The 13,870-nt window shown below is 39.5% G+C and overlaps 2 protein-coding genes across 2 annotated transcripts; one reads left to right on the forward strand and one right to left on the reverse strand.

Moving 5' to 3' along the window:
- Positions 1-586: 586 nt before the first annotated feature.
- Positions 587-5,321, reverse strand: tecra (trans-2,3-enoyl-CoA reductase a). The gene is made up of 11 exons (XM_020610550.1): positions 5,139-5,321; positions 4,394-4,445; positions 4,243-4,287; positions 4,043-4,146; positions 2,568-2,683; positions 2,256-2,361; positions 2,045-2,117; positions 1,913-1,956; positions 1,744-1,801; positions 1,534-1,622; positions 587-1,109 (listed from the first exon to the last, which is right to left on the reverse strand). The coding sequence occupies exons 1-11, from the start codon at positions 5,304-5,306 to the stop codon at positions 936-938; spliced, it is 1,029 nt and encodes a 342-aa protein (XP_020466206.1). The 5' UTR covers positions 5,307-5,321; the 3' UTR covers positions 587-935.
- Positions 5,322-8,072: 2,751 nt separating this feature from the next.
- dnajb1a (DnaJ heat shock protein family (Hsp40) member B1a) lies at positions 8,073-13,179 on the forward strand. Its single transcript, XM_020610551.1, has 3 exons — positions 8,073-8,928; positions 10,719-11,293; positions 11,471-13,179. Exons 1-3 carry the CDS (start codon positions 8,718-8,720, stop codon positions 11,699-11,701), a joined length of 1,017 nt encoding a protein of 338 aa, XP_020466207.1. The 5' UTR covers positions 8,073-8,717; the 3' UTR covers positions 11,702-13,179.
- Positions 13,180-13,870: the final 691 nt, after the last annotated feature.

The raw sequence follows: 13,870 nt of genomic DNA on the forward strand, positions 1-13,870 counted from the left end.
AGGAATATTTTAACACCAAAGTTCCTTATTTAATGTGAAGGTTTAGTTGATGCAGCCTTCAGTGAAAAAGGAATAGCAGTGGTGAATAAATGTGTGTTTTGTTTCCAGTGTCATGTATCCAGTTTTTGAAGATATTCTGTTAACTGTGTATACTGTAGCTGCACAAATCATCAGATTAGTACAAAAATAACAGAGACAATGCACAATGAGATGTATATAACACACTGATAAGGGTTTGATGACTGAAACTTGGCCTTTTTGGTTTTTCAATTTAATAACTTTGGCAGTATAAAATAATTTTAAGTATATTTTGTAGGACGAGTCTGAGCATGAAGCAGTTTTGTTTTCAACTCTCGTAAGAAATGCACTTGATTCATGTTAATACAAAAAGTAAAGAATATTCTCACCCACAGAGGAAAACGTGGAAGATGGCATACAATTTTTTAAATCCAGATCTAATAGCACTGCCATAGTGTAAAGGTCATTTGGATCAGTCAGATCCATCGGATAGAGCCGCGTGAGGCCACACAGTTGTCAGCTCCACGCTGCGTACAGTGCTAGTTTGACAATGCAGATCAGTCTCTTTGTTTCTTATCTCTGGGGAAATTCACTGATTAGCTTGACAAGGTTTTTAAGAAAAAAACAGCACCCTAAATCAGATATTTTACAACTGATCAAAGTAGCAAAATAAAAAGAACATTTCTCACCTTTCTCTTCAAGGTCACACAGAAAATTAAATTAAGACTTTGCTGTATTCAGCTCTGAAGGCTAAAAGTCCAACACTCAGAGTAACTGCATGCCACTCCTTGTTATGGAGCAGCATTTAAGAATATGTGATAGCACAGTTACTGGCATCCACATGGATGGAGGGGCCTTTAAACAAGTCCCAGTGGTTGAGGAGTTAGATGTATTAGCATTGTTTTGTATGGCAGGCTCTAGAGGATGAAGGGGAGTATGGAGGAGCGCAGGGTTGGATAGTCTCTAAACTCCTTTAAGTAGCTGCGGTGTTTGCATTTGGCCCACACAGTCATCTGGATGAAGGCCACGAGAGTGAAGAAAGCCACAGGCACACACTGGGTCATCACTGTGAAGCCGATCCAGGAGCCCAGCTGGGAGCAGGACGTTTACAAACACACAGAGCGCATTGAGATTTATGGTACAAGGGCAGGATTTCACCAGTAGGTGGCAGCAAAAGCACTTCTTATATTAACAATGAGAAAAGTCAGTATTAGGTGACTGGGGTGCACACAGTGATTAACAACTGGCTTCGATATTTTAGTACAGAAATGTAAAGCATTACTTTCTGCAAAATACATTTAAAAAATTAGGTGGCCAAAAAAAACAAACAAAATCCATTGAATTCATATTTCTTACATACAAATTCGTATTCACACAATTAATGTGAAATTAGGGAAACATTTTTAGATTACTTTTGAGTTTATTTATTTACTTTGTTAGAACACATTTCAAAAATTATTTTGGAGAGAAACGTTTCTAAACATGATGCATGAGAAGATTCATGTGTGTGCTCACCTCATATGTGTAGTTTGGACAAGAGACCAGCCAAAAAGTCCATGTGAATGGATTTTTCGTTGGGTAAGGAATCTTCTTGCTTTTTGAACCTGAGATTAAACAATGAATTGCCATGAACCGTTGGCTTCTTTTTTTAGACAATCAAATATCACTAACCGCCCCAAAAAAACTGCAAATCAACAATATGTGGCACTGTGACAAAACGCTCACCTTGACATTTGAGGTTACGAAGCACAACATGGATGGAAAAATTCCCCACTTGACAGAACTGTGAGATTAAAGACATCCAAAGATGAATACTCAACTATAAATTCCTGGGTTTAATATCTTTACAATTATTTTACAGAGCCAGAAAAACTTGAACAGATCTCTAACTTACCAAGAAAAGATAAAGTCCTATATGCACCTGCTGCTGCCCGTAATCTGTCAATGTATCACAGAAAAGTAGGTCAAGATAGCAGTCAACTGTGACCGATGAGTTAAAGTGAGAACTGTAGCGGTCAGCACTTACAGGGTGGGGTGTAGAGAGGGTGGTTAATGTAGTACGCCATCCAAGCTGCAGAGCACCAGTAATAGCCACAATTCTTGAACAGAAAGTGGAACTATAATAAGTCAAACTGTCAAAATAAGGCTTAACATATATTTAGTTCAGATTTCTGAGAACATGAACAGAGCTAAATAACAAATATCATGTTCAAAGGTTAAAATATCATTTCACTTACCTTAAATATATTTCTGAGTGGCATGGTCCCATGAGAGATACGATGGACAAACAGTGTCTCCAGAATCCTCTTGATGTAATGGAGGGAGTAACACATGCAGGCCAAGCTGCAATAGGACACACGCTGACATATTTAGCTGTGATTAATACATTGCCCCATAACAGTCAATTACACTTGGCTCTGATTCACTGTCAACATGCTCCATGGCTGTTTGCTATGTTGAGGGGGCATTTGTGCAGAGCCTGGGATTGTGTGATGCACTGCAGCAACATTGCAACAGATCCCAGAACACATAAGCAAGCTGACACTCACTGTACAACCCAGTGCTTGCTGCTGGTGAAGTCATATTTTGGTGAGTAGATGAAGGGAAGGCGGAAGTAGAACATTAAGTAGATGATCAGCGGACCTGCACACTCTGTTAGGAATACCTAAAATGAACAAAGACAAGACAAAAATGCTTTTAATTTTGTTTATCATGCATGAGAAGTATAAAAATATGCAAAACAAATAATCAAAAAAAACATTAGTCATGTATGGTTCACTGAACAGCATTACAATTAACGGAGATAATGTTTAACCTCTCTGATAGAAAATGCACTAACTAGTAATATAAAAATATTTTCTCCTTGTAAGATTGACAGTCTAAGCCCTCAGCCAAAGGGAGAACATGAAACTGACACCCATGTGACTATGGCTTCTCTTCTAAATAAAACCATCTGAAAGCAAAAACAGTCCGTCTAGTTCTTCACAGCACTGACAACCATTCAGTGTAACAATAGTATTCAACATGTGCCCATGGAGCAAATGAGACACCAGGACAACTTGTAATACCAGCTTTCTGCAAATGATAGAATCAAGTGAAGCAGCACAGCTGACAGTGAAATCTGTCCCTGAACCAGCACCTCGAACTCAGCATGCCTAACCAGTAGCTGCTGGTGACCTCTGTGTGGCCACTTCAGGCTTCTCCACCCACACTGGCATCAGTCTGAAGCCTGGCAGGTCAATGGGATTGTATCGGGGTTGGTAAGGACAGGGAATGTAGAGACTGGATGGCCAAGGGTGAGTAAAGAGATACAATAAAAGGCAAGAGAGAGATCAGGGGGATAAACACCTTTGGGAGAAATGGGGCCATGAGATTATGTGTCCTAGGACAGAGGGCAAGCAGTGAGGAAGGTGAGAGAAAAACAAACCACAGCAAATCACCTCTGTCACCATATGCTGAAATTTATATTCAGAGGTTCTTGAGCAGCCCAAGTGAGAGAAGAAGACCAAATCAGTGTTTTTTGCACATTTAAGTCCATTAAGTGCACATCCTGCATACTCCATAGACCATTTTACAAAGCAAACCTTTTTCTCTTGTCAGCTCATGAAAAAGACTGAATTGTTGAGGTATAGTCTGCTGCTTGTCATCTAGACTTGTTGAATCATATCCAGGACACAAGTCTACAAGCTTAGAATTAAAATATCCAGGACACAAGTCTACAAGCTTAAAATTAAAAGGACAATGTGAATCATTTCTGCTATTAACATAGTTTCTGTTTGGAGGATTAAATATTGGAGAATCAATCAAAATAAGCAAAAGGCAGATTTTTTTTCCCAAATCATACTCAAAACTGATTTACCCCATTCAAATCTCAGTATTTTTAATAAGGGATGCCAAAGTATGGTGGGAATCAATCTAAAAAATACACCACAAAGTCCACTTTGGACAATAGCTCACAGGACATCAACTAAAACATACAGCACCACTGTATGACCCTACATACTGCATGCACAGGTTGACTCACAGTTCCCCGTGTGACCTGAGGACCTAGGTCGCTAAAGTAAAAGATGGCTGTGGTTCCCACTGGAAGTGTCTGGAGAATGTCCTCATCCCTGAGACACTTAGCCTCTGAGAAACATGACAACACCAGACATAATGTCTTTATCACATCTGTTATTCAGCTGAGTGGAATATATGCAGAATTTTATTAAAATGCACATGTACTTGGATCCAAACGCAGGGACTGTCTGGCTGGATACCACTTTGGATCTGTCAAAATGGAAAGGGATTTAACTCGGGGCATGCTAGGGAGATTATTTATTGTCATTTAAAACCAACCAAATATAAAAAATTGTCTTAATTGTTTTAAACTTACATGATTTGTGAAACAAAGCCTTGATATCCAAAACTGTGGCAGTTGGCTCCACCTGCATTAATGTACAGACAAGTCAATTTACAACACATTGGGTGCTAAGAAAACAAAAGCTGAAGTCATGGTTAATTATTGTTTTAGTCCAGACAGTTTCATTTCCTTTGGAATTTGTCAAACTTGCATTTTGCTCTGTTCTTCTGCTGTGTGATTGCTTGTGTTTTTCTTTATGACTAAATGATATGTATGTGCCTGCCTGCCTGTTGGCCCAGGCAGCACAGGCATGTGCTAAAGCTGGAACAGACGATTCCTGGTAGATGAAGAGGGAATTCTCACCTCCTATAGTATCTGTCCACTTGTCCAATAGATACGTAACTGATAAGGGCTGCCTGTGAACTAGATGATTATCTGTAAAATCGCCTGTCTGTTAACAGGGATGACTCTGCAGTTCTTGAACTAAAACGAATGTTTCCACTGGCTTCAGTGCAAAGTCTCTGCTTATGCTATTTTTAGCACAGATGTAAAATGTTTAAATCATGAAACTTAAAAGAAAATCAGTGGGATGAAGTTCAATAATAGATGTTAAGGCTCGCAAGATGTTCTCAAGCACATGATTTATGTATCAGGCTTAACACTGTGATCAGTATTCATCAGGCACTAATTAAAGCAAGTAGTACCAATGTTCTAAAATCATTATGGTCAATATAAAAGGTGAGTGTAATCAGAAATGCTTCATCGCCCAGACACTCACCTTATCTAGCAGTAAGAGTTTCTCCTTGGTCTTCAAGTCCACAATCTCTACCTCAAAGTAAACTATCCGTTTGGCCTTTTTGGGAGGTTTCGGTTTTGGCCTTGGTGCAGGCTTCTTCTCAGATTCTGCTACAGTCTTGTTTTTTGCCTGTAAGGCGAGTATATCCATGACACCGTCTGATCCCAAATTTGAATAACCTGTAGAAATAGTCTGATATGATCAGTGGCACAGGTTGTTCTCCACTGCTCTAGTAGCTCCCAGCTCTCCCTCAACAGGACTGTCAGTCAACTCAAGTGTGTCCTCTCTGGTGTCTTTTAGACTCCTCAAATAGCCCTCCACCTCCAGAAGATGAGTAAGAGTAAAAAGGGTTGTGGTAAGTGAGCAGGAAAAACGGAAAGAAAGCTGCTCTAAGAACATGAAGTGAACCCGCTCCTCACCCGAAAAGCAGCCTCATGATCCACAGCCCCCCTTCATGCAACAAAATGCTCTGAAGACGAAACTGGAGAGCCCGAAGACATAATCCATACTGCACCATTTGCAAGGCTAAATATAAGTAGCCTGATTTGCTCTGCACTGACTCTATAACCTTGGGAAGCCACATACAGCCCTACTCAGTGTTAGTGCTCTTAGTAGTCCTGTAAGACATATCTCATGTCTGCTTTGGCCCTCACCTGGTTACAGAATGATGGGCCCCGTTAAATGCCTGATCCATAGGATGAAGTGACCCCCCACCCCTACCACCTGTGAGGCTGTGACGCTGGTATCATTTTCTCTTCCTGAACTCCAGAACAAAGTCAAACATGTTTATTTCGGTGCCTGTGTGGTTCAAGGTTTGTGTGCTGAATGGACAACATTGTTCCTAAAATACTTCAAGGTGGTTTGTAGTGAGAGGAGGGTGTAGGAAATGTTGATTGGGAGTTCTCAGAGATGCCTTTCATCGCACATGGTCAACTCATCATAGCGAGCCAACTGCATAGCTATATTGTGTGTACTATTTATAACCAGTAGTCCAAGCCAGCAGGATGCAGTGATAGCACTATTTGCATACAACATCATTTTTAAGTCTTGTATTGAAAATGTTGTCTGCTAACACAAGTTATCATAAACAATGCATGGATAAAATATCTCAAATATATGCTGAACTGCTTCTGCTTCTTTTTTAAAGATTGTAACACTTAGATCTAACCTGAAAGGAATGTTATAACATGGGGCTCCATGGGATCAGTGATAATCAGAATGTCATGGTTACAAGAACAGCTTTTGTATTTTCCTGTAGGTACATCGACATCTGAAATAAGGACAATGGTCCTATGAAAGATATGACACCTTAGTGAGGTTTTTCTTTTATTATTGCTGAAATGGTATTATAATGCTTATAGTTCTGTAAAAAAAAGAAAAGAAAAGAAAATTACTGCTACCAGCCTACCAACCATCCAGCACTTGTACTCTAGAGTCAGGAAACAGGCTGGGTAAATCATTGCAGACCACTCACACTCTGGACATAACATAGTTCAACTCATCTCCTCAGGTAGGTGCTATAGAGCACTTTACAACCAGTGAACCAGCCAGACATAAGGACAGTTGCCTGCACACACACACAAACACACATAAAACCATATCAATGTAAGGTTTTATAGCAATCCTGTGCAGTAACAATATAAAATACTGCACTTACAAATTTATGTATCCATACATACTGTGCAAGAATGCAAAGCAGAATGTATGTTCAGTATCTCCATCAACTGATTTATATAAACTACTTCAGTATACATACATTATCCATACAGTATTTATTCTGGTATTTTTTGAACTGCCATGAACTATTGCAGGAATAACATTTTAACCTTCATAAAGGAGGGATTTATTGCAGGCTACTGCACTGGATTGTATTAATTTTACCCATGCAAGTGTCCATAATAAAGTGGTAAATGAATGTCTTGGTCAAAATGTTGATGTTAATTCTGATATTATTCATCTTATTATGTTTATAAAAATGCCATATTAAAATATATACGAGCCCTGCGGTGGACTGGCGACCTATCCAGGGTGTACCCCGCCTATCGCCCGCAGCTGGCTGGGATTGCCCCCTCCCACCCCCACGGGACCCCGTTTGGGACTAAGAAAATGGATGGATGGATGGAAAACATATACGGTATCTATAGTATATTTTATGTCCGCTATTTCCTTATATTTTTTTGAAGGTTTCCTGGAAAGAATTGTGTAGTTTGGTACTAATTACATGGAAAATAGTGACTGTTGTCGAAGTTATTTTAGTTTATTATTGACCTCCAGATTAATTTCCATGAAACGGCTCCATTTAAAACCACTAATTTATTACTAGAACCTTCTTCATCATCATGTACATAATGGTTGTTTCTAGACAAGCTGCATTTTCATATTTTGCATGTGTAGCTCACCTGAAAAAAAATCTCAAGTTGAGCTAGCACTGCATTTAAAAACAGCTGGAAATCTGCTAGTGGATCACGCTCTATTCTACCCATAATTATAGAAATTTACACACCTTTAAAATAAAGGTTACCGAGTAGGCTATATAAACTACTAAACAAAGTAAACATTCCGTTTCAGCCATATGTAGCCTACAGTATGAAACGTGAGGAAGTACTACTGATCACAAACGCCGCAATGACAGTGAAAGCGACATTATCCATCAGGAAATGGTTCTCTTGCGCATGCGTGCTCAAAAATTTTAATGAATATTTTAAAAGTGTTGATTATTGATGCACATCGCAATTAATTTGGTATAGATAATCAAGAAAAATTAATTCAGACACACTTCTGCTAAGTTAGTATGATTTAAGGTTTTAAATTAAATACACTTACCACTTGCCTCCTTCGGTTAAAACGAATCCGGAAGTTGTTCGGAGTGAATCCTCTCGGCTCGGCTAAGTAGTGATGACCCACAAAAGCATCTTCTTCCAGAAGTTTCCTAGTATGGTTTAACCGTACACCCTGACGGCTGTGAACGGACGCTCCTGTATGAACAGGTTATTTTATGCTGTGTGGTTAAAGTTAGAGTTACTTTTGTTTTATCTCAAATATTGTTATTGTAGAAATATGCTCCAAAATGTGTTTTAATGCGGAGAGGTGCTGTCGAAGGCTCCTGTGACTTGGGCAACGCTGGCAGCAGTGCAGTATAGCTTCTAAAAGGTTTGGAGTTGGATTGACCTTTCTAACCAGGCAGAAATTAATTATTTCTGCCTGATCAGTAAGTTTTGTTGCATTATCATTTATTGTAATTTCATAATAGCAAATATCTCAAGAGCATGGAAGACTAAGTTAACTAGTTGAGCCCAGTGGAGCAGAGAGAGGGAGTGCTGGTATAGCTAACTCGGTGTTTCAAACTAGGGCTGCTTTTAAATTACATGTTGTAGTTTTAACTAAGTGACATTTTTTTATTCATCGACTCGGTTCAGAACAGAAAGTTGTCTTGGCACTGTCCCCCCCTTTAACCAACCCTGCACATGAGTGGATGTGTGGTTGGTAATGAACTTAAACTGAAAGTTCAGCGCCCGCAGTGTTTTCATGAAGTAGAACTAAAACTGACCGGTCATCGTCGTAATGGGCAAAGACTACTACAAAGTGCTCGGAATATCCAAAGGTGCGTCCGAAGACGAGATAAAAAAGGCGTACAGAAAACAGGCCCTGCGCTTTCATCCTGACAAGAACAAGTCTCCTGGAGCAGAAGATACATTCAAAGAGATCGCTGAAGCCTACGATGTCCTCAGTGATGCCAAGAAAAAGGAAATCTACGACCGCTTTGGAGAAGAAGGTGAACTGCCGGTAGCTCTTGTGACCTCAGTTTGCAAGAGCTTTATTTTTTTGTGCCCCTGAGCTGTCTGTACATTAGTATGGGGACAGACACAGAAAACATCCGAGAAACTCTACATGAACGTCTGCTCCTTGCAGAATGGCCATTACTAATCTTACAGTTAGTCTAATGAATATTTTCAGAAACCGTTGATCTAATTTAATGGTAAAATTTAAACAAACACTTTGCTACGAGCATTTCTTAAGCTCTAATTTGAAGCTAGCAGTATTTTGGTATTTTAACTTGACAAATGACATATCTAATTTAATGGTAAAATTTAAACAGAAACACTTTGCTATGAGCATTTGTTAAGCTCTAATTTGAAGCTAGCAATATTTTGGTATTTTAACTTGACAAATGACAAAAAAAGAAAATTTCAAAGAGGAGAGATGCTCAGATAGTCACAGTTGTCTTCTTAACTATACTATGTTTATTCTGATCGGACAGTATGAAGTGCTCATGCAGCATTGCATGTCAAATTCATACTGGAGAAACGGCTCAGAAAGGGTTGCAACAGTTTCACAGTATTTGGTATTGTTACAATTACTATTATTATGACCTACAGTGACCAGCAAAGGAATGGAAAAGGGGTCTCTTTTATTGAATGTGACTGCCAGTTAACTGAGCTGGATTGCAGCAGTTGACCCTAAAGAATAAACAGATTTAGAAACAGTATTTAAAAAAGCATAAAACTATAACCTGTTGTATTACTAAAGCGTGTTAGTTTGCATGTTAGCACCAGTAATAGAGGAAGTATTCACTTCCTGCAAAAGTACTAATCTTGTACTGTAAAGGTATCCTAGTCTGTTACAGGTAAAGCTCCTGCTTTGAAAATGTTGAGTAAAATTAAGTGTTATCATAAGAATGTGCTTGGGGGGGCGTCAGTGGTGCAGTGGGTAGAACAGTCCTCTCCCAACCGGAAGGTTGAAGGTTTAAATCTTGGTGCTTGGAATCTTTTTGCTGGATGGAGTTTGGTGTTGGGCTGCTAGCCTCCTCCTCTCTGTAATATGCCCTCTGCATTTGTGCATGTGACACCCGTTGAAGAGTCTGTAGGCAGTCGGGAAAGAAAGGTGTGCACGTATTGTGGTTTTTTTCCCTTCAGTACCAGTATTAAGCAAATGTACGTTGTATGATAACCATCAATTTTCATACCATGAAACCAGAATAATGCTGCAAACCTATTCTCAACAGATAGATCTTAAACCCACGTTATCAGAGCCGAGGACCTTGGGAAAACCAGTTGAAGCCAGCTTCCCCATTCACACACAAATGTCATGATGCTGATTGAGGCAACACCTCACATCACACATGCTCTCAATCTTGCCTTTTAGAACTAAATATTCTGACTGAGGAAGAATATCTGCATCTTAACTCACTGGAAACAATAACATGAAGCATGCATGAGTTGTAAATTCTCCCACACATAATGAATGAGCAATCAATTTTTGAGGCTGGTGTCTATTGATATTTTAAAGCCTAGTCTAAAAAAAATCTAACCATTTATCAGCTGATAGAGAAAATGGTCAATTAATCAACTAGTCAAAAGGTGATTTATGAGCAACTGTTACTGACAATGGATTAATTGTGGCAGGTGAGGATTGGCTGCTTTTCTTTGTCCTAAATGATAGTGAACTATCTTGCCTACCTTACCTGCCTTTTGTTAGCAAACCTGGTCAGTCAGTAGTTCCTGTAGAAGGTAATGCATACAGTTGCAGAGCTCTGATGTTTCCCTATATCTTATTCCTTTTTAGGACTAAAGGGGTCTGCTGGTGGTGGAGGTGGTGGACACAGTGGTCCAAGCTACAACTACACCTTTCAAGGAGACCCTCATGCAATCTTTGCTGAGTTCTTTGGTGGCCGAAGCCCGTTTGATCATTTCTTCTCTCAGGATGGGGCAGATGATATGGACATCAATGACCCCTTCGCAGCATTTGGCATGGGAGGCATAGGTGGCTTTCACAGGCCCTTTAAATCCCACCCAGGAGGCCTTCGCAGAGCACATGAGAAGAAGAAAGACCCACCCGTCATACATGAGCTGAAAGTGAGCCTCGAGGAAGTCTTCTCAGGCTGCACCAAAAAGATGAAGATTTCCCGCAAGAGACTGAACCCGGATGGCTGCACTATACGTAATGAGGACAAGATTTTAACAGTTGATATAAAAAGGGGCTGGAAGGAGGGGACAAAAATCACCTTTCCCAGGGAGGGAGATGAAACGCTGACCAACATTCCTGCAGATGTGGTGTTTGTGGTCAGAGATAAACCCCACCCTGTGTTCAGAAGAGAGGGCTCAGATATAATTTATCCTGCAAAAATATCACTCAAAGAAGTAAGTGAACACTGACAACAGAACTTAACATTCAGACAAGAATCGTTTCCTTTTGAGGCACTTGGAAAAAGAAGTTATTAGTAATATTTTGGCTAAAGATCCGGATGATCAAAACTCAACCGAATATTGGTGGTATTATGTAATTACCTTGTTTTCCGTTCTCTTCTCTGTCTCCAGGCATTATGTGGATGCACAGTCAACGCCCCCACGCTGGACGGCCGGACCATCATTGTGACCTCCAGAGATGTTGTCAAACCTGGAATGAAAAAGCGCATTGTTGGAGAAGGACTGCCGCTATCCAAGTTTCCTGAGAAGAGGGGTGACATGATCTTGGACTTCACTGTTAAGTTCCCTGACAAACTGGGCCAAAGCACACGTGATGCACTGAAGCAGATACTTCCAGCTTGATTTGAAGTGATAAACAGTTTGCTCAAAATAATAATAGGTAACATTTCCAGTGTATGATCTTCTGTGTATGGTTTTATTTTGGCCTGGACAATTGAGGCACAGGACAGATTTGGTTCCATCTGAGTTTAATTTTACCGACTGAACACCAATTCCATATTCTTACCCGGTACCCAGCCGGGTTAATAATTGTGTGTAAACTGCCCTATGAAGAGCATTCTGGTCCAATATCCTCCTGCTACCTTAGCGGGCGTTCAGACTCAGTGTGGTAAAACCTAATTCTCTGCTGTGTTTTTGGCTCAGACAGCGGGCTGACAGAAATTCCCATGCACCAAACCGAGTGAAATGATTGGATAACTGAAGGGAGGTGGAGCTCTATTGTGACAACAAACAGTTGTCTTCCTGCTTAAACTTGTGCTAAAAGCTTGATAAGTGTGTTTAAAGTTGACAGAATTGACTGCGTGAAAATGTAATTCTGCAACTGAAGATTTGTTTCCACAGTGGCAGTTTGTGGGAGTCCTTTAAGGCAGCATGCAGCCAGCTCAGCTGCAGTGAGGTGTGCTTGAGTGGAGCTGTAACTACATTTTAGATGCTAAAACTGATATTTAACTCCTGTGTGGATCCTGAGAGGTGAAAAGACTGAAGTGTTAATGCTGCTGAGATCAGTGGTGTCTGCACTGATACCAACCCTATTAAGCAGATTAATATCTGCCAGGTGTGACAAATTAAATTGCATTAAAATTGTCCGTGACAATGTCAATAAAATAGTTTCATCTCTTAATTACACTTAATTTTAGAGTAATCTCAAACTGTTAAAAAACAAACAAAAAAGCCTTTGGTGGTGTATGAACATTTCTAGTTATGTATGAAATATGTAAATGATCAAAAATGAGAAAATAAATCAGGTTGGTGTATCGTGCTATTTAAGATGACACATCTTGCAAAATGTTTACTTTTTCAAAATGTTATTTATCCATGAGTCTACACTTTTTGTGTAGATTATGTGAAGTTTTGTGCCAAATACAGTGGGTAAAGAAAAGAATCACAGCCTGAAATGAAAAAATAAATCAGCTTTATTTACTTAATGCAGTTTACAACATACAAGTGACAGAAAAAATAGCAACAGCTTTGAAAATGAATTTTATAAAATGGAACGACTTGATTTGAACAGGATCCCTGAAGCACTCGGACAAATTGACGATACGGTGGCTGAAGGAGGAAAGGCTGAATGTCCTGGCATGGCCTAGGAGAACCATCCAAGCAGAGTCAAGGCTGTAGGTTGTTTCACTAACTATTAACACAAGCTGGGGTTTTTTGTGTGTTTTCATTTCAGGCTGATATAACAAAATCGGAATATTTTGAAAGGGGGTGATTCTTTTCTTTGCCCACTGTAACTGCCCTTATGTACTTGTATGTGCTTATGTAAAAGTAAGTTGAGAGCTTGTGTGTGTGTGTAGTCTGTGATGTGACACTGACAATCTACCCAATGCCTGCAGAAAATACTTGTCTTGTATCATGCCTTCTCTTATAGCTTATACCTGACAGCACTTGTTCTTAGATGTACAGTATGATAAAATGTGTAATATCGGCTCAGTAGGAAAAACAAACTGCTGTTTGGCACCTGTAGTCTGTAGTGACGAAGGTTAGTTAGTCAATCAGTTGGTTCTTTTGCACATTTTAACTATTTTTAGTGTTTTTGCTGGTGGGGGGGGGCAGTTAATACATGTCTGCTGTTCTTGCTGGAGTTTAGTTTCTAATTGACAAACGTGGTTTAACATGAATGTAGAGATGTGTAATTTCTGTAAAACTTTCAAAAGCATATGTTTACATTTTCTAATTTGTTTACCTTTTCTTACATGTTTTCCTTTTTAAGGAAAGAGGATTAACAGCAGTTCCAGTTTGTCATTTTGAAATTCTTCAGGGTGGGATTCAAGATGCTGTTGTTTTGAACAGAAGCTTTTGTGAATTAAGAATGGATGGGAATTTGCTTACCTCTGTTTTGCACTTCCACAATAAAGAAACTGGCCAACAAAACTGGCAAATATCTTACAGATTACAGTCTGTGTTTTAACAATCGTTTTAACCTTGCAAACTCTTCCCTCAAATGCCACTGCATTTATGCTGTCTGCTATAGAATAGGCTATTTTATGGACTACATGGTTGTCTTTAAGA

The sequence above is a fragment of the Monopterus albus genome, unplaced genomic scaffold (assembly GCF_001952655.1).
Source record: "Monopterus albus unplaced genomic scaffold, M_albus_1.0 scaffold105.1, whole genome shotgun sequence".
In the NCBI taxonomy this organism is placed as follows: Eukaryota; Metazoa; Chordata; class Actinopteri; order Synbranchiformes; family Synbranchidae; genus Monopterus; species Monopterus albus.